The sequence below is a fragment of the Rhamphochromis sp. 'chilingali' genome (genome assembly GCF_963969265.1).
Source record: "Rhamphochromis sp. 'chilingali' genome assembly, chromosome: 19".
NCBI lineage: Eukaryota > Metazoa > Chordata > Actinopteri > Cichliformes > Cichlidae > Rhamphochromis > Rhamphochromis sp. 'chilingali'.
Window position 1 is genome coordinate 1,181,722 of NC_137946.1, and position 23,065 is coordinate 1,204,786.

Below are 23,065 nucleotides of genomic sequence, written 5' to 3' on the forward strand. Positions count from 1 at the left end.
TTGATATTCATCATGCATCAACAACATCCAGACCTTCTCTAATTAGCAGGCTTGGTAGTGTCAGCATTTAGATAATTCCCTCTCTGCTGCTGTCCAACCTCGAATGATCATAAGAGCTGTGACCCGTGTTTGTGGTTTTTCTTGTCTCTTTTTAGAAAGGCCAGCACGGGCGATGGACCCAGAGAAGGAGAGCTGGAGGACCTGCATGAAGATGAGCCCTCCTCTTGAGTCCCAGCGACCCTCCTGCGTGCGCAGCGTCCTCTTTATATCCACTTACGCCTTCATTCACACCTCAAAGTGGTCACACAGTGCAAACGTATCATTCTGCACCTGAAACACAAAAACTCGAGGTTTTTTGTTTTGTTTTTTGGGGAGAAGTTTGTCATGTGACGTACACGCTTGCTTCTGCGCTGTGGAGCTGTTTTATCCTCAGCCGATGTGAGGAACACGAGCACGTCTGTGGATCATCACCGGTTTATTTTGCTGGCCTGAAACTGTATTACAGGCAAAGACAGACGAGTTTTTCCCATTGTGCATGGCGAATATTTAGACCGCATCTTCAGCCCGTCTGCAGCCACCTGACAGGAGGAAACAGACCTCAGCATGTAAAGGACACTGCACTGTCTCCTAAGTGAACTACGAGGCTTTCATTTCATCAGTCACTGTAATGTTGTACATACGTGTCTTGTGGTATCTGCTGTGTTATTGTGAAGACCCTTTAAGCATATCTGTGCCAACCTTTATTCTGAAGCAGGTGCTTCCTGCGCTGCCTTCAGACACCTCGATCGACTGCCTGGCAGTGATCGCAGGGTGACTGCGAGCTGTGTGTTAGTCTGTCCTTCACGCTGCTTCTCCTAATGCGTCGTCTGTGTCAGTCTGGTGGTTCTTGTTTCTTTGATGCTCTGCTGTTGGATGTGTTTGCGATCGGATGGGAAAAGTTTTTGGATGGTGAGAACGAATGTAGTGGAAAACTGATGTTACCCTGTATATAAGCACTGTTCCAATTTATACGTTATTTATAATATTAATATATTGTAAAGCTCTTGGATGCAGAGCTGATTTTAAAGCATAAATAATCTGCATACAAATGAATCACTGAGTGCTTTGTAGAAGAAATCGAATCACGTTGTTCGTTATTATATTAAGGAGAAGCGTCTGTACCCAAATCATTTTAATGTGAAATGATGCATGCACCTTTACTCTCAGGAAACACTGACCTGCTCTCTTTTTAAACAGTCTGTCACCTGTGTTGAAGCGCATTCACAGAAGAGGAAAATAAGGAAACTGTGCTTCAGAGACAATCATCAAGGATCAGATACATTAGTGATCGTTTCCCCTTCAGCTCTGTCTAGTGGACCATGCAGAGCTGTCACTGCGGCGTCAGGCTGCTCCCACATAAAGCCATGAAGGAGCAGAAAATTCATCCAGAAGAGCTTCAGGCGGACTCTGGACAAAGAGCAGCAGACGGAGGAGGTGCTGGAGCAGGGCTGGTGTTTGTCCATCCGCAGCTGATGGTGTCGTGTTTTTGACTTCATGTTTTCATTTTGTTGTTGCTCTTGTTAATTTGAAGTTTTGGTGAGCTTTTAGAAAAGGACCGTGTGTTTGTGTTGGCACAACGTGTCAGTGCAGCCGCAAACTTCTCATTATAATAAATGGGAACACAGATAATGCACGCGCTGGCCACCGCAACATCACTGTTTCCTGTAAACGTTGACATCTGCTTACACAGTGAGGAGGAAGAAAAATATAAAGCATGGCTGTCCGTGAACACGGAGTTGTGTTCTCGTGATTTTCCATTTGATAACCTGTCAAAGTGCCAACAGTAGATGCTGACGATGGCCAGTGAATCAGCTGTGCACATGTGAACCCTCTACAAATGTGGGCGTGGTGGATAAAAGAAAGAGAGGCGTGTCCATTTAAAGGCGCTTGGTTTAACAACGTGTCCTGGTGTGTTACCCCTGTGGGGGGAGAGCTGGGGGAGCGCTCGGAGCAGCGTTGTCCTCTGGCTGGTTGATGCAGCTCGTTTCCTCCAGGGAAGGATGCTAGCTTAGGCTCGAGGCGTGCAAACGGGATTTCAGGCCGTGTTGTTGAGCCGGGGGACATGACGTCATAACTGCTGTGACGTCAGTCATAAACTTTATCATCATCCTGACGTTTTGATGTTCAGCTCTAAATGCTGCACACCTTTAATGAAGGCAACCAAAAATGTCACATGACGTCTTCTGTTTGACGTCACCTGTTTAAACGCTCGTCCTTCTGATTCTCGCGTTTTTATTCTGGGTGTTGTTGTGCTGGACGTTTGTGGGTCAAAGGTACTTTATTGTTGTCTTTACAGCTCTCGACCTTTAACCTGTGTTTTTGTTTATGTTCAAATTCTTGCACTTTTCCACTTAAGTATGTATAACGTCATTATTGTGAGTACGTTTAACACTACTTCGGCCATTAAACACTGTACAGTTTGTGTGTGTCCACCTGTGAAACACCGTATGTGCTTGTTGTCTAATCTCACTGCTGACAACATGCAAAATAGTGAAATACTGTGAAACTGTACGGAGGGGGCAGGTGTGCGCTCAGGACATTCTCACTGATCACTAAATATCACAACAACAATATTTAAACCGTGGGATTTTCCTCTGTGGCCATTTCACGGTGGAAACCCTGAACTCCAGCATAGATTAATCCCAAAATATGTCAGTTTGTTCATACGGGTCTATTTCTCCACCAGAGGTTTCCTTCCTTTTAGATGTTTTTCATCATTCAAAACCCTTGAATGATTTAAATGGCCATGAATCAAAGATCACCTGTGCGTGACCTTTGAAACCCTGCATAATTGGAGTATATCGGTTTAAACCAGGCGACCCTCCCGTGGATTGATCAGACCTGCTGCTGTTGCTGCAGTGACACAGAAGAAAAGTCAGTGGGTGTGGCAGCACAGGAAGTGAGTGGCATGACTCGTTTTATTGTGATTTCAGGTCATATTTAGATCCAAAGGACGGAGACTATGGTGGAGTCTGTACATAATATGAAATCCGGGACTATGTGACTCTCCTGGTCTGTGCGCATGCGCGTGTGCCTGTCTCAAAGGCATCCGCCGTCTCGTGTCGTCTCGTGCTTTTCTCTGACTGTACCCACTAAAACGGAAGCATGGCACATCCATATGGAACGTAGTTACAATGTAAATATGTACCGATATATATAAATGCGCTATTTTTTGCATGCTTTTTGTACACATACTCGAAGAAATAAAGAAATCTGAATCATTTCAACATTTTTCTCAGGTTCTGTTCGACCAAAGCAAAAAGAAACTGCGCTGATGTTACTGTACATGTTTTTATTAAGTCGACAGCCGATCACAAGGTGCACACGAGGGACGATCACTGACAGCAGCGCACCTACATGTTTCTTTTACAACGACGGCGACTGAGGTAACAGAATTACAGACAGAGGCAACACCCAAAGCATGAAGACAAGCAAACAGTAACACCCAAGAAAGTATACACACCGCCGAGCTTGGCTGCCTCTGACTCCACATACAAGCGTCACAGATCCTCAGGATGACTAAGCTGCTGATGGGAATAACGTGACTCCATCTCGCTGTGCTCCTTTCTGTTAGTCCAGGTAGTGTCTGAAGGATCCAGGCTTCCAAAAGAGGCGTGGCCTTTTGGCTCGTTTGCTCCCGGGTCACTTCTGCACGAGAAACAGCAAATGAATAAAACATCAGTCATTAAAACAAGTGAGACTCGTGGGAGTGATTGTTTTGGAAGGATACGACGACGCCTTACTTTAGACACATCAGTCTCTGTGCTGCCTGCCTCTGAATCAGGATCCTGTGGGACAGGAGACATTCAGATCATGTGCAAACCACGCTGCTGCTCATCAGAATCGTGTTTATTTGCCAAGTATATGTGCAGACACATACAGGGAATTTGGTTCCGGTAGATGGTGGCTCTCAAGCACAGTAATGTAAAACACACACACACACACACACACGTCTATATATACATTACACATACATACACAAGCTGTGTAAACCAACTATAAATAACGAATCTAAACTTGTATACATGAAATACAGAAATCAATGAGGTGGAATGAATACTACAAAATGTACATAAGGTGCAGCTGCAGTCTGGCAGTGGGAGCAGTGTGACAGGTCAACTGTTTAGGAGGGAGATGGCGAGGGGAAAGAAACTGTTCCTGTGTCGGGTGGTCCTGGTCTGCAGGCTTCTGTACCATCTGCCAGAGGGCAGCAGATCAAAAAGTCTGTGTGCAGGGTGTGAGGGGTCTGCGATGATTTTCCCTGCCTGTTTCCTGGTTCTTGAGAGGTACAGATCCTGGATGGAGGGCAGGGGGGCGCCGATGATCCTTTCTGCTGCCCGTACAGTCCGCTGCAGTCTGCTCCTGTCCTGTTTAGTGGCTGCTCCATACCAGACTGTGATGGAGGAGCACAGGACAGACTCAATGACCAGTGTAGAACTGGATCAGCAGCTCCTGTGGGAGACTGTACTTCCCCAGTTGTCTCAGGAAGTACATCCTCTGCTGGGTCTTTTTGAGGATGGAGTTGATGTTGGTCTCCCACTTCAGGTCCTGGGAGATGGTTGTACCCAGGAACTTGAAGATCTTCACAGTCGACACAGGGCTGTCTGATATGGTGAGGGGGAGCAGAGTTGAGGGATGTCTCCTGAAGTCCACTGTCATCTCTACAGTCTTAAATGTGTTCAGCTCCAGATTGTGCTGACTGCACCAGAGTACCAGCCGCTCAACTTCCTGCCGGTATGCAGACTCATCACCATCCTGAATGAGGCCGATGACGGTGGTGTCATCTGCAAACTTTAGGAGTTTGACAGCCGAGTTCTTGGAGGTGCAGTCGTTAGTGTAGAGGGAGAACAGTAGGGGTGAGAGGACACATCCTTGAGGGGCACCAATCCTGAGGGACCGAGTTTCAGAGGTGATCTCCCCCAGCCTCACTTGTTGCATTCTGTCTGTCAGGAAGCTGGTGATCCACTGACAGGTAGCTGGTGACACGCTGAGCTGGGAGAGTTTGGAGGAGAGAAGTTCAGGCACAATGGTGTTAAAAGCCGAACTAAAGTCCACAAACAGGACCCTGGCATAAGTTCCCGGGCGGTTGAGGGTCCAGCTGGTGGCCTGTAATGTCTTTCAGATGGGCTAACACCAGTCGTTCGAAGGATTTCATGACCACAGACGTCAAGGCGACAGGTCTGTAGTCATTCAGTCCTGTGATGGTGGGTTTCTTGGGAACAGGGATGATGGTGGAGCGTTTGAAGCAGGAGGGAACTTCACACAGCTCCAGGGATCTGTTGAAGATGTGGGTAAAGATGGGAGCCAGCTGTTCAGCACAGGTTTTGAGGCAGGAGGGTGAGACGCCATCTGGTCCAGGGGCTTTCCTGGGCTTCTGTTTCTGGAATAGTCGGCTCACATCCTCAGTGTGTATTCTGAGTTTCAGTGAGGAGGAAAGGGGGGTGAGAGGTGTGGTGGAGGTCGTTGAGTCTTTGTTGGGGAGGGGGAGGGTAAAGGAGGGAGAGGTGGAAGGTGTGTTGGGGGTCAATGTCTGAAGCAATGTCCCTGGGGAGGGGAGGGTGGGGCGTGGGAGTCTGTCTCAAACCTGCAGTAGAAAGTGTTTAACTCGTTGGCCAGGTCTTTGTGTGCTTCAATAGTGGGTGGGGGCGTCTGTAGCTGGTGATTTCCTGCAGGCCCCCCCACACTGACGCAGGGTCGTTGGCTGGGAGCCGTTCTTCCAGCTTCTGGGAGTAGATGCTTTTAGCTGTCTTAAATCTGCCGCGCGATTAGGCTTAAAATAAAAGAACCTGCTCTACTGCACAGACTGCCTCCTACTCACTTTGGACCGGTCTTTGCCTTGAGCCTGTTTTGCATTTGCTTCGAGGGTGTAATAGACGTTCGTGTCTACACCAACCGACTCGCTGTCCTGCTGTAAAACAGAAGTGAAAGAGGAAAGCAGTGTGGGTGGGACGGACACAGATTTCATCTTCCATCAGATAAACTGGCTGCTCTGTACTAATCACAGACTCTCTCACACGTTATGGGAATGAACACAGCAATAATCTGATGGTAAGTGAAGGTTACGGCTTCCGTGTGAAATGTATGGCTGGACGTGGTGAAGGAAAATAAGCTCCAATGACTTTCTCTGATTGGTTGAACACCTCTCTGCTGCCCTCTGCTGTTCAAAGAGAGCACAGACTCATTTTTGAAGGTCTTACCTGTACTTGTGTGTCCGTGTATTTGAATTTCATGTTCTTGTAAAATTCTCTTTTCGGTAGCAAATAGAGCAGCACCAAGTCACACACTACAGTCGCCTAAAAAGAGGAGAAAGAAACAACTGCGTCATCTCCTGTTGGATTACAACACTGTGCAAAAGTCTCGAACCACCGAATATTTTAAATCTTTGTCATTACCTACAAAGAGAACACCTCTGCAGACTCTGGACACTCACTGGAGCTACTTTTAGCTCCTCATCAGCACAGCAGGTAGCGCTGCGTGTTTGTGTGTCGCTGGCTAGAATGAAACCAGCAACCTCTCACCTGCCACACAAATGTGTAAACTACCACATTATGGAGCCTCACACACTAGCTACTCACTAGTAGGTGCAAACGACCTCTGATCTCAGCCAAGCCAAACTAACGGAGCCACTGTTAGGCTTTTACAGTGTTGGGTGGCCGATTGCTGAACCAGGTGTGCACTGGCACCTGAGGGGAAAACTGGTGGCAGCTGAGTTCAAGGAAGACAAAATAGTACACAGATATAAAGGCCTGCTTTGTCTGCAACACCAGGAACATTGGACATGTGGTCGAACGTACAGTTTGTTTAACTGAAACAAGTCTTTATTCTTCAACACAGCCTGAACTCGTTTGTTGTCATTTCTCTTCAGGAACAGTTCTCCAGACTTTTTGAAGGACGTTCAAAGCTCTTCTTTGGATGTTGGCTGTTATTTGTCCTGTTCATTGCTTCAGTAATGTTGAGATCTGACTGATTGTGTGTTTGTGTATCCAGGTATGCCTTTGCTGCATTGTGTTTGGGATCATGGGATCATTGTCACGCTGAAGCTGTCACCAATCAGAAGCTTTCCACTCTTGCTGCACCGCGGATCAAAATCAGATTTTTGTTTTTTTCCATCAGTTTTGACATGACCTCCAACACCACGACATAACCTGCACCACATTTAACCGCGGTATGTTTGGACACAGTCCCTGGAGTTAGGTGCCTCAGTCATTCATATGTCAGTGTCCAAAGAGGCCTTCAGAAAACCTGGAGAACCACTTTAAAACTTAGAACGGAGCCTGGTTCCTAAGAGTATCAAACACGAGGGCCGACTTTTGCACAGACGTGTGGAATATGTAAGTAAATATTTCAGCTTTCAACATACCACTCCAAAAATTCCCACTCCAGAGCCGATGGCTGTGAGGGTAGGGATGATATCAAATTTCCGCGCCTGTGAAGAGCAGAGTCATATCAACTCCTTTGGTTTATTCTTCCAGTGACAAAAGCATACTTAAGATAAACGTGTTACTCACAAGTGACTGGACGATGATGTCAAACCTGATGCCAAACACTTTCAGAAGTGTTCTTTTCTGAATTTTGTCCTCCATATAATGCCTCGCAAACCTGCAGACAGACACAACCACAATATGTTAGCAGGCATATGAAATACGTTTCAAAAGCATTTGACAAACACGTCATCATCCGTGTATTTACTGAGCGAGCTGTGAAGAAACAACAAGAAAAGGCAGTTGAGACAAGTCAACACTGTTTCACTGAGCAAACATCAGAAACTTCAGCCAGTCGACTTGGCAGATTCAGCGGAGCTGAAGCAGCATTAGGAGCAAATAGCGAGTGAAGCCGATTCCATGGAAAATGAACAATAACAGTGACAGAACAACATTTCTCCATCAGCCAGCAGGTGAACAATGAATAACAGAGCAGGAGCATGCATGTGTCTGTGGTGCGCGAGGAAGCAGAAATGAACTGCAGTAGTTTCAAACACTGAGCCAATATGTGCGATGTTGTCAACAGTTTCAAAGGTTAGATGAGAAGAGCGAGTCCACGTTATCATGAAGTTAGCGAGAGCTCAGCAAATGGAAGTGTAAAGCTTATTAATTAATATATAATATTAATAATATTATTAACATGAGACCTTAAAAGTGCTGCAAGCTAAAATTATAATATATGCGCTTCAGAGGTTTTCTGGACACAAACTAACAGAAAAAGGAACAAATCTCTCGCTGAGCTGTTTTTCACACACCTGAAATTGTAGCCCACTGAAGAGCCTTCTTTGCTTCCATAGAGTCCATGAAAGGTGTACTCTGGTTTACAGTGTTTTACATGCACGTCAAAGTTACACGTCCAGTCGACCACGATCCCGATGGCTCCTCCCTGTCAGGACACAAACGCCGTCTTCATCACAGCAGGAGAAGAAGAGAAGCAAAACACGGAAACATGACAGGAATTTCAGAAAGAAGCAGAAATTCAAACTCACCACTTTAGCTACTGTTTGAAAGTTTAAGCCAGAAAGTTTAATAATGTCTCCCAGTTTGAATATAGGGCACAGGGGAGCGCTGAGTGGATGATACAGGCAACTGCTGATGTAGTTGGAGTCGACGTCCTCCACTAGGTTGCTCCTGAAAACGAAAAAACAGTGAAATATTTGACACTTTCTGTACTTTTACCAAAATGAGTGATTAGACTTGTGGTTTGATTTAGAAGCTGAAGATATAAGAGTTAAAAGAAGAACAGAGTTTACTGTGTAGCTCTGTTTGCTTCAAAGCTGTGTTTCATTTGGCCAAAGGTTACAGAAGAAACTGAAATGTATAAAATCATTGTGATTGTTTTTATGACATCATAGAAACGTGAACAAATATCTCAGTAAAAACTGAAAAGTATAAAAAACAAATTTGTGCCACTGACTGAAGATTTCTGGCCACAACTGTTTTATAAAGTTACAATAGTCATGCCAGAGCAGGACACACTCATCACACTCATCACATCTTCTGAGGTAAATGTGTCTCCGTCACCTCGAGACGCCGAATGCGGGGAACGTGACGGAGTTTTTGATGAACAGAGTGTAGTTCTCTGCAGACAACAACAGCGGAGGACTGAAACGGAAACAAGATCAGATTTCAAATGAGCATGTTTGCTTCCACAGATGATTGTGTAATCGCACAATCGTGAATAATTCAGTTTGTCTGCGTACTCTGGTACGTCGCGGTCGTCCTCCACTGGACACCAGGCCAGCACTTCACAGGTCTTAGTCCTGTTCACGCAGACTCCGGTCATTTCTCCTTGATACAGAAACAAAGAGTTAGAGTCGATTACTCAACAGTGAAACAGGCAGCAGCGTGGGCGTTGGCAGCAGTTTCAAACACTTTCTTGCCTCCACTTTTATCTTGAATTAGCATCAACAGCAGCGTATAAAAGCAAAGCAAACGCTGAACCAGCTCTTTCTTTTAGCCTTAATCCCAATGTTATCGCCTCCCTGTGCGCGTACAGCTTCGCTGCTATCGGTCTCTCATCGTGCGTGTGATGAGCTTGCAGACAGTCTCCAGCAGGCGCCCACTCGGCTTCGGCCCTCTGACCTTTGTGTTTGGCTGCAGGACAGTCCCGCGTTTACTTGTTTTTAAGCGTGGAGGCTGAGCGCCTGCATGTGACTGGTGTGAGCCAGACAGATCTAAAGCTTCGGTCTGATTGAGGGCGACGTGGAAAGGCTCTGAACTGAACTCTGGGACGGATGAAGGACAATAAGTTTATATAACTGTTCTTAGAACCAGCCACACATTTGGACACATTAGAGCTCATGTGGCTGTGTCTTTGTGTGCTTGCAGTTTATATTAGCTGGCATGCATGCAGTTGAGCGTGCTTATATATACATGCATGTATGTCTGTTTGCTTAAGGCAGAGTTTCAGCTGCTTACTTTAGCGGACAACAAGCCGTACTACAAACACACACCAAATGTTTGGTTGCTAAGGCCTGGTTTGTTGAGATGAATCTGTTTCTTCTTCTCAGCGCCGGACGAATGCAATTCATGAATTCTGTGTAAATGTTTACCTCAGCAGCCGTGACTCATATCTGCTGTATTTATATAGATGCTGTTGCGTGAGCCTGTCCTGTCACAGCTACGGCCCACTTTGCAAATACACTGCTGCTCCATCACCTGACACCATCCCCGACCTCGCTCAATAAATGGCTTCAGTGAGTTTCAGAAGGCTTCTCAGCTCCGGCGAAGCAAAATTACATAACAAGAAGCACAAAATCTGGACTGGTGTGAGTTGGCAACAGACTCAGTGAGGACCGCTGAGGTCACACTCTCAGCCTGTCAGGATTTACCGTTTCCCGTACGTTTGAAACTCCCTCCTTCACAGTCGGCGTCTGTATTGCAGTTGTGTTTGCCCGGGAGCTGTTATAAAGAAGACACTGGGGTCAGTCTGTGTACACAAGTACAAAAGAAGGACATGAAGAAGAAGACAGGAAAACACCCTGGGAGTGTGAAAGAAACGTCTTGTTTTTATAGTCTTACATGTATGGATCCCACACACACTGCTCTTTGGGCCATTAGGCTTTAAAAGAGCCCTTTTCTGCTATACAACTTTCGGACAATTACCCAATTACAGAAATAGTCTTGGAATGAGATACAATTTCTGCTCGTTTTACTAAATATGGAAGCGCAGGAGGAAAGGAAGGAAGCAGGAAGAGGGAGGAATGAGAGAGAGAACCAGTGCTTTTTCACCTACCTCTGGACAGGTTCCCATTGACTGACCCTCAGTCATGATATAGTTTGTCATCACTACAAATGATGAGTCTCCCTGAAGTTTTAAAAGAGAAGAAGCAATGTGTTTAAAAGCAGTGAGCACAGACCTTAAAGCAAACTTCTGCGAGCCATGGCTCGTTGTATTTAAGATAAGATAAGATAAGATAAGATAAGATAAGATAACCTTTATTAGTCCCACACGTGGGAAATTTGTTTTGTCACAGCAGGAAGTGGACAGTGCAAAAGTTATGACGCAAAAATTAGAATACAATAAGAATAAATACAGTACACAGCTGTACAGAATAGAATAAAATAAAATACTATATACAGTAGAATAAAATAGAATAAAAATATACAATAAGATAAAAATAGAATACGAATGCTATATACAACTGAGTAAAAATACAACGATGCCAGAAAAGATTATTGCACTTAGTGTTATTGCACATGTATGGATGTGTGCTTGATCAGTTAAAGTCTTTATTATGGAGTCTGACAGCAGTGGGGAGGAAAGACCTGCGAAATCTCTCCGTCCCACACCGTGGGTGCCGCAGTCTCCCACTGAAGGAGCTGCTCAGTGCTGTCACAGTCTGCTGCATGGGGTGGGAGACGTTGTCCAACAGGGATGACAGCTTAGCCGCCGTTCTCCTGTCACTCACCACCTCCACTGGGTCCAGAGGGCATCCTAGAACAGAGCTGGCCCTTCGGATCACCCTGTTCAGTCTCTTCCTGTCCCCAGCAGAGATGCTGCCGCCCCAGCAGACCACGCCATAAAAGATAGCAGAAGCCACAACAGAGTCATAGAAGGTCTTCAGGAGTGGGCCCTCCACCCCAAACGACCTGAGTCTCCGCAGCAGGTACAGCCTGCTCTGCCCTTTCCTGTAGAGGGCGTCTGAGTTATGAGTCCAGTCCAGTCTGTTGTTCAGATGAACACCAAGGTACCTGTAGCTGTCCACAGCCTCAATGTCCATACCTTGGATGTTCAGTGGTTGCAGTGGAGAATGCTTGTGCCTGCGGAAGTCTACCACCAGTTCCTTGGTTTTACTGGCGTTGATCTGGAGGTAGTTCAGCTGGCACCAGTCCACAAAGTCTTGGGTCAGACCTCTGTACTCCTTGTCGTCCCCATCAGTGATGAGGCCGACTATTGCAGAGTCATCAGAGAACTTCTGCAGGAAGCACTGGGTGGAATTGTGGGAGAAGTCTGCAGTGTAGATGGTGAAGAGGAACGGAGCCAGAACCGTTCCCTGTGGGGCCCCCGTACTGCAGACGACCCTGTCCGACACACAGCCCTGAGTCCTCACATACTGTGGTCGGTCGGTGAGGTAGTCCAAAATCCAGGTAGTGAGGTGATGGTCCACTCCAGAGTTCTCCAGCTTGTCCTTCAGAACCGAGGGAAGAATGGTGTTGAAGGCACTGGAGAAATCAAAGAACATGATTCTCACAGTGCTTCCAGCGGTCTCCAGGTGAGCGAGGGAACGATGTAGGAGGTGAATGACGGCATCGTCCGCTCCAATGCCAGGCTGGTAGGCAAACTGAAGTGGGTCCAGTGATGAGCTTGTTAGGCGCCGAAGCTGAGCCAGGACCAACCGCTCCAGGGTCTTCATCAGGTGGGATGTCAGAGCCACCGGCCTGTAGCTGTTGAGGTCCTTGGGGCGTGAAGTCTTTGGCACTGGTACAACACAGGAGGTTTTCCAGAGCTGTGGGACTCTTCCCAACCTCAGGCTCAGGTTGAAGAGGTGCTCCATCACCCCACACAGTTGGTCCGCGCAGGACCTGACGACCCTCGAGCTGATGCCATCTGGGCCCGCTGCCTTCTTGCCATTAATCCTCCTCAGTTCCCTCCTAACCTGGGTGGTTGAGAGAGACAGGCTGGAGCCTTGTGTTGAGTGTGTATTGGATGCTGTTGTTGGGGGTGGGGGGGAGTGAGCAGGGTATTTCACAGGAACTGGAGCAGAAGAGCTGAAATAGTTGCAGAGCAACAGAAATCCCCTCACAGGAAGAAGGTTGGGGTGGATGGATGGGTCAACACGGCGTTCGACGGTCAGGATCATTGCACAATCTCAACTGTGAGACTATTTACAAGGCCGTGATCATATTTACAGTACAGTGATAAACGATATGATTGGACCGGTTCGTATATAACACCTTTCTACTCTAACACTTTTTACAGTGCGCCTCATTCACCTCCTGGAGGTGACGTGGGTTTCAGCATCGTACCCACGGATGCTTTGACACGCAGACTCGAGCAGCAAAGGTTCTCTGGTGGCTTCCTGTGTTTCCTGTGTCTCTCGGTTTGTCTGTGGAGCCTTTCAGTGTCACTCCTTGTTGGTATTTCCTGCAAGGTTACCTACTTGTCTTGTGTGCTCGTGTGGTTTTTCTCCTTCGTGATTGCTGGCTCCGTCCTTTTTGCTTCACCTGTATCTTGTTATCCAATCAGCTGTTTTTAGTGCAGCCCTGATGCTGGGCTTCAGTTATCGCCGACACCCTTCCTCTTGTGCTTTGCCTTAAACGATTGCATTGTTTTATTCATATGTTGTTCCTGCCAATGTTTTCTTTCTTCCTTTTTCAGGCCTCTCTTTGAACCGAACGTCGACATAACAGTGAGGTCACGTGACGATTACTAAAACAATGACCACCTGACAATAAAGTGCATTTGATCAAAGTGCGTGATGGAGAAAAGTGATCTTTTCATTGTGTAACACTGAAACCACCTGTTTGCCTTGCTCTGAATTAAAGCCCACACCCACACCTCAGCGCAAACATGGCAGCCTACATTGTGTCTTCTTTTTTCTTTCCCACAGTTAACAGGACACAGCAACACTGGAGGCAAACAAAGTTATCTATTTGATCAGTGTCCCTGCTTTGCTCTCACATGCAATAAAGCTGCAGAGTCGCGTCGACAGAGGTGGATCGTCACCGGGGTGAACGTTACAAACCTCTGCTTCTTTGTCAGCCTTGAGTTTTCTAGCAAACAGCAGTGACACGTTGTCCTGCTCAGCTGATGTTTCCTCACTCTGACAGTTGATTTCATCAAATCTGCCTCTGGTGACCGACTTACATCAGGTGCCAAACAAATTACCGACCACTTAGGAGTCACGAGACGACGACATATCAAATGTTACTGGGGGCACGAAAGGTCACTGACCTGTGAAGGGAAGACATAATCAGCCACGTCCCAGACCCTCTCTCCCCCGCTGTTGTTGGTGTAGCCCACTCCTTTCATTTTGGTGAAGACGGAGCTGACGGCCGTGTCTGTGGACTGGTAACCTTTCTCATAGATGAAAACCCACCTGTGCACGAAACAGAGAGCATTCTGTTCAAAATCCCACTTCACCCCAAAGCAAGGGCTTGCACAAGGACGACACCGGCACTGCACACAGCCATCAGCACAACTACCAGGACAAACGTGCCTGTAGTCATGCAACGCACTGGCTCGTGTTCTTGTCCATTCAGCACCGCAAAGACACAGCAGACGTACTGCATCTCAGCTCCAAACTATCACAGCAGCTGCTGAAAGAAAGCAAAGGTAAAAGTGTTCGTGCTGAGCATTAATAGGGGCGATCGGGGCTCAAGAGTTGGGAGTTCGCCTTGTAATCGGAAGGTTGCCGGTTCGAGCCCCGGCTCGGACAGTCTCGGTCGTTGTGTCCTTGGGCAAGACACCGTTGCCAGTGTCCAGCAGCCTCGCCTCTGTCAGTGCGCCCCAGGGTGGCTGTGGCTACAATGTAGCTGCCATCACCAGTGTGTGGATGACTGGGTGTGTAAAGCGCTTTGGGGTCCTCAGGGACCAGTAAAGCGCTTTACAAATACAGACCATTTACCATTATCAGGGTCCTGATCAGTGTTGACAGGATTTCTCCAGAGTCTGTGTCACATTCAAAGGTCAGCTTTTGTGTGGATCTGCAAACACGTCAGTAACAACTAGTTAAAAGTTATTTCATCTGTTTGTTAAACCTGACTCTCAAATAGGGAATATGACATTATCATGTCCTTCACAGCTGGAGTGAGATGGACTGCATCCCAGCTGTATAGTACTATAGATGAGTCCGGTCCCCAGACCTGTTGTCAGCAGGGACTCCTTTAAGATCTCCGAGTCTTCCCACCTAAGACACATTTCCCCTTCGGTACCCGTATGGCTGCCGTATATGCAAACTGCTATTTTATTTCTTTTGTTTTAAATTTGTCAGAAGGTTTGAAAAACACTACAGTTTTTAAAAAGTTAGAATTTTTCATGGTTCGTGCTCGACGGGGTTAAAAACGTCTTTCACAGCATCAGCACATTAACACATACAGTGGGGCAAAAAAGTATTTAGTCAGCCACCGATTGTGCAAGTTCCCCCACCTAAAATGATGACAGAGGTCAGTAATTTGCACCAGAGGTACACTTCAACTGTGAGAGACAGAATGTGAAAAATAAATCCATGAATCCACATGGTAGGATTTGTAAAGAATTTATTCGTAAATCAGGGTGGAAAATAAGTATTTGGTCACCTCAAACATGGAAAATCTCTGGCTCTCACAGACCTGTAACGTCCTCTGTAAGAAGCTTTTCTGTCCCCCACTCGTTACCTGTATGAATGGCACCTGTTTGAACTCATCATCTGTATAAAAGACACCTGTCCACAGCCTCAAACAGTCAGACTCCAAACTCCGCCATGGCCAAGACCAAAGAGCTTTCGAAGGACACCAGGAAAAGTATTGTAGACCTGCACCAGACTGGGAAGAGTGAATCTACAATAGGCAAGCAGCTTGGTGTGAAAAAATCAACTGTGGGAGCAATCATCAGAAAATGGAAGACATACAAGACCACTGATAATCTCCCTCGATCTGGGGCTCCACGCAAGATCTCATCCCGTGGGGTCAAAATGATCATGAGAACGGTGAGCAAAGATCCCAGAACCACACGGGGGGACCTGGTGAATGACCTGCAGAGAGCTGGGACCAAAGTAACAAAGGTCACCATCAGTAACACACTACAACGGCAGGGAATCAAATCCCGCAGTGCCAGACGTGTTCCGCTGCTGAAGCCAGTGCATGTCCAGGCCCGTCTGAAGTTTGCCAGAGAGCACATGGATGATACAGCAGAGGATTGGGAGAATGTCATGTGGTCAGATGAAACCAAAGTAGAACTTTTTGGTATAAACTCAACTCGTCGTGTTTGGAGGAAGAAGAATACTGAGTTGCATCCCAAGAACACCATACCTACTGTGAAGCATGGGGGTGGAAACATCATGCTATGGGGCTGTTTTTCTGCCAAGGGGACAGGACGACTGATCCGTGTTAAGGACAGAATGAATGGGGCCATGTATCGTGAGATTTTGAGCCAGAACCTCCTTCCATCAGTGAGAACTTTGAAGATGAAACGAGGCTGGGTCTTCCAACATGACAATGATCCAAAACACACCACCCGGGCAACAAAGGAGTGGCTCCGTAAGAAGCATTTGAAAGTCCTGGAGTGGCCTAGCCAGTCTCCAGACCTCAACCCCATAGAAAATCTGTGGCGGGAGTTGAAAGTCCGTGTTGCTCGGCGACAGCCCCAAAACATCACTGCTCTCGAGAAGATCTGCATGGAGGAATGGGCCAAAATACCAGCTACTGTGTGTGCAAACCTGGTAAAGACCTATAGTAAACGTTTGACCTCTGTTATTGCCAACAAAGGTTATGTTACAAAGTATTGAGTTGTATTTTTGTTATTGACCAAATACTTATTTTCCACCCTGATTTACCAATAAATTCTTTACAAATCCTACCATGTGGATTCATGGATTTATTTTCACATTCTGTCTCTCACAGTTGAAGTGTACCTCTGGTGCAAATTACTGACCTCTGTCATCATTTTAGGTGGGGGAACTTGCACAATCGGTGGCTGGCTAAATACTTTTTTGCCCCACTGTAGTTACATTTTTGTGATGTTGTATTAGCTCTAAGTTTGTGAATGATGGTCCGGTCTTTCCACTGGCTGCGACAATACAAAAAAGCTGCAAGATCCACGGCCCACATCTCGCTGCAGGCACTTTCACTTTGTAAAGTCATTGTTAAAAACATTGAGTCCTCACAGAAACTGAGTGCTGGGTTTGTCACGGTGACGCTGAAACTTTGCTCACATGAAAGGATTCCAGTTCAGCAAAAAGCAGCTTTACACTTGGGGTGCATCACCTTAAACTCATTTACTTCCTCTGCTTGCGTGTCTGTGTGTGCGTTTGTAGCCACGAGGTAAAGGCAACAGCTGGTGTGCACTGAGCTGATACAGTGTGTACACACACACTGTGACGCATGTGTAGAGCTATTTCATACAGGCTGTGAAAAAGCAATTAGCCCCTGGCAGGAAGCCCACAGGACAGCGTGTGGTGCAGCATATCTTCATTCGTCTGCAATGAAAGCTCCTCAGAGCGGCGAACGAGAAGAAGCATCTTTCAAACTGCAGAGTGAAGTCGTAAGCACAAAAGCAGCAACGTCTATCAGCATGGCAAATCGAATTATATAGGTTGGAGGGAGCTGGTGAAAAAATGCGGAGAAACGGGAGAAAAAACAGGGCAAATTAAAGGAATAAAGAAAGCGATGAGCGTGGAAATAATGGAAGCATCTTCCAAAACAGCAGCGTAAGAGAGATGCGTATCTGCGAGCGGCTGGGAGGAGGCTCTTTGATGTTGGGGAGAGTTTCCCACCATACTGTGCTGCTGAGATTAGTTTTTATTTAAAGACAGAATGAAAAGAAAAATAAATCAGTTCAGTTCAGTTCATTTTTATTTCAAACATTTCAAACATGTGCCTTCACAATCATTACAAAATATCATTCCATTATTTGTTTGAAAAGGAGTAGGCTGAATCAACCTTCAAGTTAAAGCCAAAAACATAAACAGAGGATTGGGAATTTTTTTTTAGCATAAAAGTTACAAAAAGAGAGTGTGGTTTTCTGGGGCTGTTCTTTATCCCCTTCTACTGCTTATTTGAGTCCAGGTCGCAGGGCACCAGCCCAAACACCCCTCTCCCACCTCCTCCTCCAACTCATCCAGGAGGACACCAAAGCATTCCCAACACACCAGAGATGTAATCTCTCCAGCATGTCCTGGGTCTACCCCAGGGGCCTCTCAAACAACCTGAACTGTGAGGGATTTATGAAGGCCACTCAAGTGTTTATTACATGTGAAGTTTGAGTATGTTCGTCTGTTTTTTCCTGTTTCATTTGATAGATGCTTCCCAGTTAATTACCCAGCAGAATGTCCTCTATGGGAGCGCCTCTGTCTCAGCATCCATGTCTGTAGTCTGTTGCCTGCCTTCGATTCTGTTTGTCCCCTGAGCTGTTGAAGGCTGTTTGCTCAGGCTGCCTCTGCTGTGAGTCTCGAGTCACTGAATCCCTGCTTCAGCATCCGAGAGAGAGACGGGCGGACTTCTGCCCTGACCCGTCCGCTTCAAGTCTGAAGAGAGGAGACGGCTTTATAATTGCATCTCCCTCATGCACATCACCACGCCGCTTTAATGTGGCTGCAGGAGGCAGGTGTGTGTGTGTGTGTGTGTGTGTGTGTGTGTGTGTGTGTGTGTGTGTGTGTGTGTGTGTGTGTGTGTGCCATGAACTTTTTCTGATCTTGATGATTCAGATCTGAATCAGCCGTTTAAAATCACATCCCTCACTTATAAAAACCCGACTTTAAACAAGACACGATGTTAAACTTGTCTACTGCTTTTCCATTTTTGGTCACCAGCAGCAGCAGATGATAATGCGTCTGTGCTCTGTTTGGCAGTGAACTGGGCAGCAGTTGATTGTTATCTGTTTGAGCATATGCCCGGGCATATTTATCACACGCAGCTCCTCAGGTTCTGCTGTTTGGAGGTGCATGAAGGGAAACGTTAGAGTCACACAGCTGCATAAGCAAGTAACCGTGAGATGAAGTGAGATAAGTAAAGGAAACAGGTTCTCCCTTTTTCAGGATGAATTTCCAGCGAATAGCTCCGGCATGTCTAATCAGGTTAGGGTGGGTGGGTGGGTGGTGAGAGGCTGAGTAGACAAACAAGTATGCTGCAGGGGTTTTGTCCAAACATGAAATGGGCAGGAGCTCGGCTCTGTTGTGCCATGTTCACACCTTCTTTTCACAGTCAATCATAGTGATTCTTACAACTGTCATTTGTGCCTGTTTGCTGTGTCAACAATAACTGCAGTGACGGTATGTGTCCCTGCACAAGCCCAATATCTTCCTTTCACTTTCCCCCCACTCTATCCACACAAAGTGAACTCTGGGTCACTCGGGAGGGAAGTTCCAGACAAGATGAACTACACAAAGTGATGCAAACCCTTTCTCACCATTTCCTTACAGCTAAAAACAAAAAGAGAAAAAGGTGTGCAGGTCTTACCCGATGATGTAAACCAGAACCCCCAGCTGGATGAGCCGGCACACCACTCCCACCCTCCTGTTCCTCACCAGCACCTGGCGGGGAGTCTCATACTCAAAGAAGAAGTCGGAGAGGGCGCTGGTGATTTGGTTCTTCATCTTCTCTCACGGCTGACCCGCAGGGAAGAGGGTCTCTGTTTCTCCTCACTTGCATATAAAAACTCCCAAGAAATTCTTTTTTCCTTTGTTCTTCACTTGTGTCCTCTGCCTCCTCTCATGAATAATCTCTTATACTCTTCATGTGAAGTCCTAAAGTCTAAAGACTTCCTCCTCCCTTCCTCCTCTCTCTCTCTCTCTTGCTCTCCGTCTCTCCTCCTCCTCCTCTCTCTCTCTCTCTGCACTCGGTCGCTCTGTTATCAGCCTGTTGCCTTTTTGCGTAACTTGACCGTTTCCATGCATCTCCTGGCTTTTCTCAGGAGACATAATAAGCACAGAGACATCTGTCGAAATTTACTGTTAACTTGGTCTGCAAGTTTCAATAACTTAACAGTTGCCACACACAAGCACCGGATGCCCTCCTCTCTTTGAGCAATCAAACCTTATCAGCCACGCTGACACTCTCTTCCTGCGTGCTACACAGAGATAGAAGCCACAGAAGCTAAGCATAAACACGGTGCATCTTCCACAGTTCTGCATGTTTGCCCACTCTCGTCTCACCGTTTGTCAGGCAGTAAGCCTTCTTAACTTTTATCAACACCATGTGTGGGCGCACGCCGCCAAACACTTTGATTTTCTCATCCAGCTCAATAATTCAGGCCCCTTCTCTCCATTCTCATGCCGACGGCTGCTTTGCATTTTCTAATCTTCACAAAGGGAAGTCCAAATGGCCTCATGAAACTGTGAGGCTTTGAAAAATGTTGCTTCCACTTGTGAGCATTTCTTGCCTTCTCGCTCCCGATATAAATAAACGGGGGCATCTCGTCTGGAGTCAAATCCAAATCTAAATCTGGTTAAATCTAAAAGACACGAGTACATGCTGGGAATCGCCACAAAATGCCATGCATAGAATTTAGTGGGATTGCAAGGATTTGGAAGGATTTTAAGGATTTTGCAAAAAAAGGGCTGCATGACAATCAAAGTATTAAATGAAACGCTCTGTTAGCACAATTGGCACAAACTGCTGTTTTTATAGGCACACTGGTGGATAAATGACTGAGAAACAAGAGCGAGCGTCAGATCACTTTATAATTCAGGCACTTTTCCAGAGTCAAATGAATGTTTTCCCAGGGTGACATGCAGTGTGGCCCTGACTCCTGTGCTCCAGAACAACCCCGAGACTGAGGCTGAGCGTCACAATATGTGAATGAATGAACGCACCACGAACAGGAGGGGCTGGATGAGCCTCAGACTGACAGTAATTGGCAGAGACAGACTGAAGTCATGACTCGTGAATGACTGCGTAGAAAGGATTAGTGCTGACTGCATGCCTGAACTAACTATCTTCACTGAACTAGTTCCCGTTGCTGTTTTTCTTCTCCTCTGCCTCACGTACGTGCTGTTGGAGCAGTGAACTCTCATGAGAAACGTGGCCAAACCTTCAAATAATGAGACCAGTGCATGTAAAAGTAGCCCGCAGGGTTATGGCTGGTGATGGAGGACGCCGTGGCGGGCAGACTAACCGGAAGAAGCACAAAGACAGAAGCACAAATTCCACAAAATGGTAATGGGAGGGTGAACACGGGAGGAGGGGACAACACTGTGCACTGACAGGAGACACGTGAACCCACAGGTGGGAACGAGGCACAGGTGGGACAGTGAGCACGGCAGCTGTGTTTCATGGCTTCCTGTCACAGCACCCGTGATGAAAGCACCACGACTCTGTTTGCTGAATGTTGCGTTATTCTGACTTCTGCTGGTTCAGTATAGTCTCAGGCTCTTTGAGTTTAGTTACACAGGTTCTGCTTTTGGTTACAGTTCATATCCAACCCCCCCCCCCCCCACACACACACATTAGGCACCTGTGTGTAGGGCTTTAGTTTGCATGTGTTCTTTGTTGTGGTGTCTGCTTCTCTACCTGGTCTGGGATTCATTCATGGACTTGTTTTGTGTCAGGCGCTTGTGAAGCATCAAATAAAGGTTAGTTCTTTAACATGTTCAGCTCTTTGTCTGCCTCGTGGTCCACATTACCACCATCACGCACAGAGAAAAGGTGAAGGGTTTGTTTACAGCTGACTGTATTTAATAACTGGTCTAAGATGTGAAGACAACAAACAGGTATTTAAATGATCCTCCTTCATGTTCCAGTTGCAGCTGAGGAGGACTGAAGACAGTGGAGAGAAGGCACTAATGAGAGTAAAGCCTCCACAAAGCAATCATCAATGTAGAACAAGTCAGTGGGATAAAGTTATCCAGAGGGTAACTTTTTTTCTTGCTTGTCGGGGCAAGAGCCACGATTCGCTCCCGGGAAAGGAGACAAATTCCTTTGGGCTTGCGTCAGGAAGTGCGTCCGATTTAAACATCTACAAATCGAACATGGGAGCTGCTCGCTGTGACGACCTCTTGTTAGTAAGGGAGCAGCTGAAACAGCATTATCACACACAGCCCAGATAGCAAATATTCATTCAATTAATGTTTAATCAGCATCAGTTCAATGTCCTCCTGCTATCTGGGGGATCTATAAGAACTAGTGATGGGAATTCCCAGTCTCTTTAGATTCTTTATGATATGCTGTTCTTGCAGACTCTACACTCGGCCTCTGTGTTGTCTATAAAATTCAAACGGTTCCAGATAGAAATAGATTTTCAATCTTGAGCCGAGCCACAAACAACCTGCACAGGCTCCTGAGAACTGTCCACCCATCAGTGCAAGGGGAAGATGAAACACAATCAGCTGAGTGTGATATTAACGAAGATGCCAGTGTGTCTAATGCACCTGCTGCTGCTGCATCTACAGCATCTTGCAGTACACCACCATCACCACCTAAACCAACCCAGAGCTCTATGAGAGCGTTTTTGCAGAAGTCTGTGACCCAGCAAGACACAACTCAGCTGATAAAGACCTGAAAACGATTGCACTTGATTTCCAACTATTTTCAGTTGTGGATGATAAAGGATTCAGAAAGTTTATTCATGCACGGAATCCTATGTATGTAATTCCAAGCAGGAAAACACGCTCCCAAAAAATCCTCCCAGGCCTGTCTGACAGAGAACACACATCTTCTTTTTGTTTTGCACATTAATTTATATTTCATTGTGTTGTGGTTTGCAGTGTTTTGTGTTGTTTCACTTTAAATTTATTTAAAAGGAAAAAGCTGAAAATTTAAATGGTCCAAAGTTGAACTGTAAATAGTTGGTTTTTGTATTTTATAATGTATTTTTTTAATTTTAGGTGGAGTGAATAAATAAAAGCATATTTATATAATAAACATATATAAATAAAAAACTTTTTTTACATTAGTATTTCATGTTGTGCATATTTTTATTGTTGTTGATAATAAATTAATTAAAGCAACAAAACAACCTGAAGAAAGAGCCGGCTCTCTAAAAAAATCCCATCACTGATGTTGACATGTGTGTCAGTGGGGCTGTTCATGATTCTGTCTGCATGTTGTAATATTAATACTGACTTTAATGACTGACCACGGACTTTTGGAGCTAGAAATAAGAGTGGCACAGTAACCGTTTCTTCATCACACACGGACGGCTCTGGATCGGGTTTGTGTTCTTCTGCACTTTGCACAGCTCGTGTTTTGAGAACAGATGTCAGGTTTATACGGTGAAATTTGGAAGAGTGTAGTTCTCCTCTGACTGACTCCGGCTGAATCCACATGAATCTCAGCCCACAGGAAAACAGTCCCATCAGCTCCTGACATCAATAATCTGTCAGTTGACCCTCAGTGATTTAAAAAAGAAATTCCCAAATGCCTAAAAGCCGTGGTTACGTAGTGTTTTGATAAGCTGACTACGTTAA

The 23,065-nt window shown here is 46.1% G+C and overlaps 2 protein-coding genes across 6 annotated transcripts in view; one reads left to right on the top strand and one right to left on the bottom strand.

Annotated features, from left to right (window-relative positions):
* Positions 1 to 3,256, top strand: part of camkk1a (calcium/calmodulin-dependent protein kinase kinase 1, alpha a) — a 56,347-nt gene extending 53,091 nt beyond the window's left edge. For both annotated transcript variants that reach the window (XM_080866745.1, XM_080866746.1), the window contains one exon: positions 156 to 3,256. In XM_080866745.1, coding sequence (XP_080722871.1) covers positions 156 to 228 — 73 coding nt within the window. In that variant the 3' untranslated portion in view covers positions 229 to 3,256. The remainder of the gene's footprint in view (positions 1 to 155) is intronic.
* Positions 3,257 to 3,295: 39 nt separating this feature from the next.
* p2rx1 (purinergic receptor P2X, ligand-gated ion channel, 1) lies at positions 3,296 to 19,511 on the bottom strand. Of its 4 annotated transcripts, none has more exons than XM_080866748.1 (14): positions 19,119 to 19,511; positions 13,921 to 14,065; positions 10,759 to 10,830; positions 10,355 to 10,424; positions 9,224 to 9,311; positions 9,045 to 9,125; positions 8,510 to 8,651; positions 8,276 to 8,406; positions 7,548 to 7,638; positions 7,400 to 7,465; positions 6,237 to 6,332; positions 5,858 to 5,944; positions 3,783 to 3,827; positions 3,296 to 3,687 (listed from the first exon to the last, which is right to left on the bottom strand). In XM_080866748.1, the coding sequence occupies exons 1-14, from the start codon at positions 19,253 to 19,255 to the stop codon at positions 3,682 to 3,684; spliced, it is 1,257 nt and encodes a 418-aa protein (XP_080722874.1). In that variant the 5' UTR covers positions 19,256 to 19,511; the 3' UTR covers positions 3,296 to 3,681. The 4 variants fall into 4 exon arrangements, with proteins under 4 accessions (XP_080722874.1, XP_080722873.1, XP_080722875.1 ...); XM_080866747.1 differs by having other exon boundaries at positions 3,297 to 3,687; positions 5,858 to 5,947; positions 19,119 to 19,508; XM_080866749.1 differs by having other exon boundaries at positions 3,297 to 3,687; positions 5,858 to 5,947; positions 10,367 to 10,424; positions 19,119 to 19,507.
* Positions 19,512 to 23,065: the final 3,554 nt, after the last annotated feature.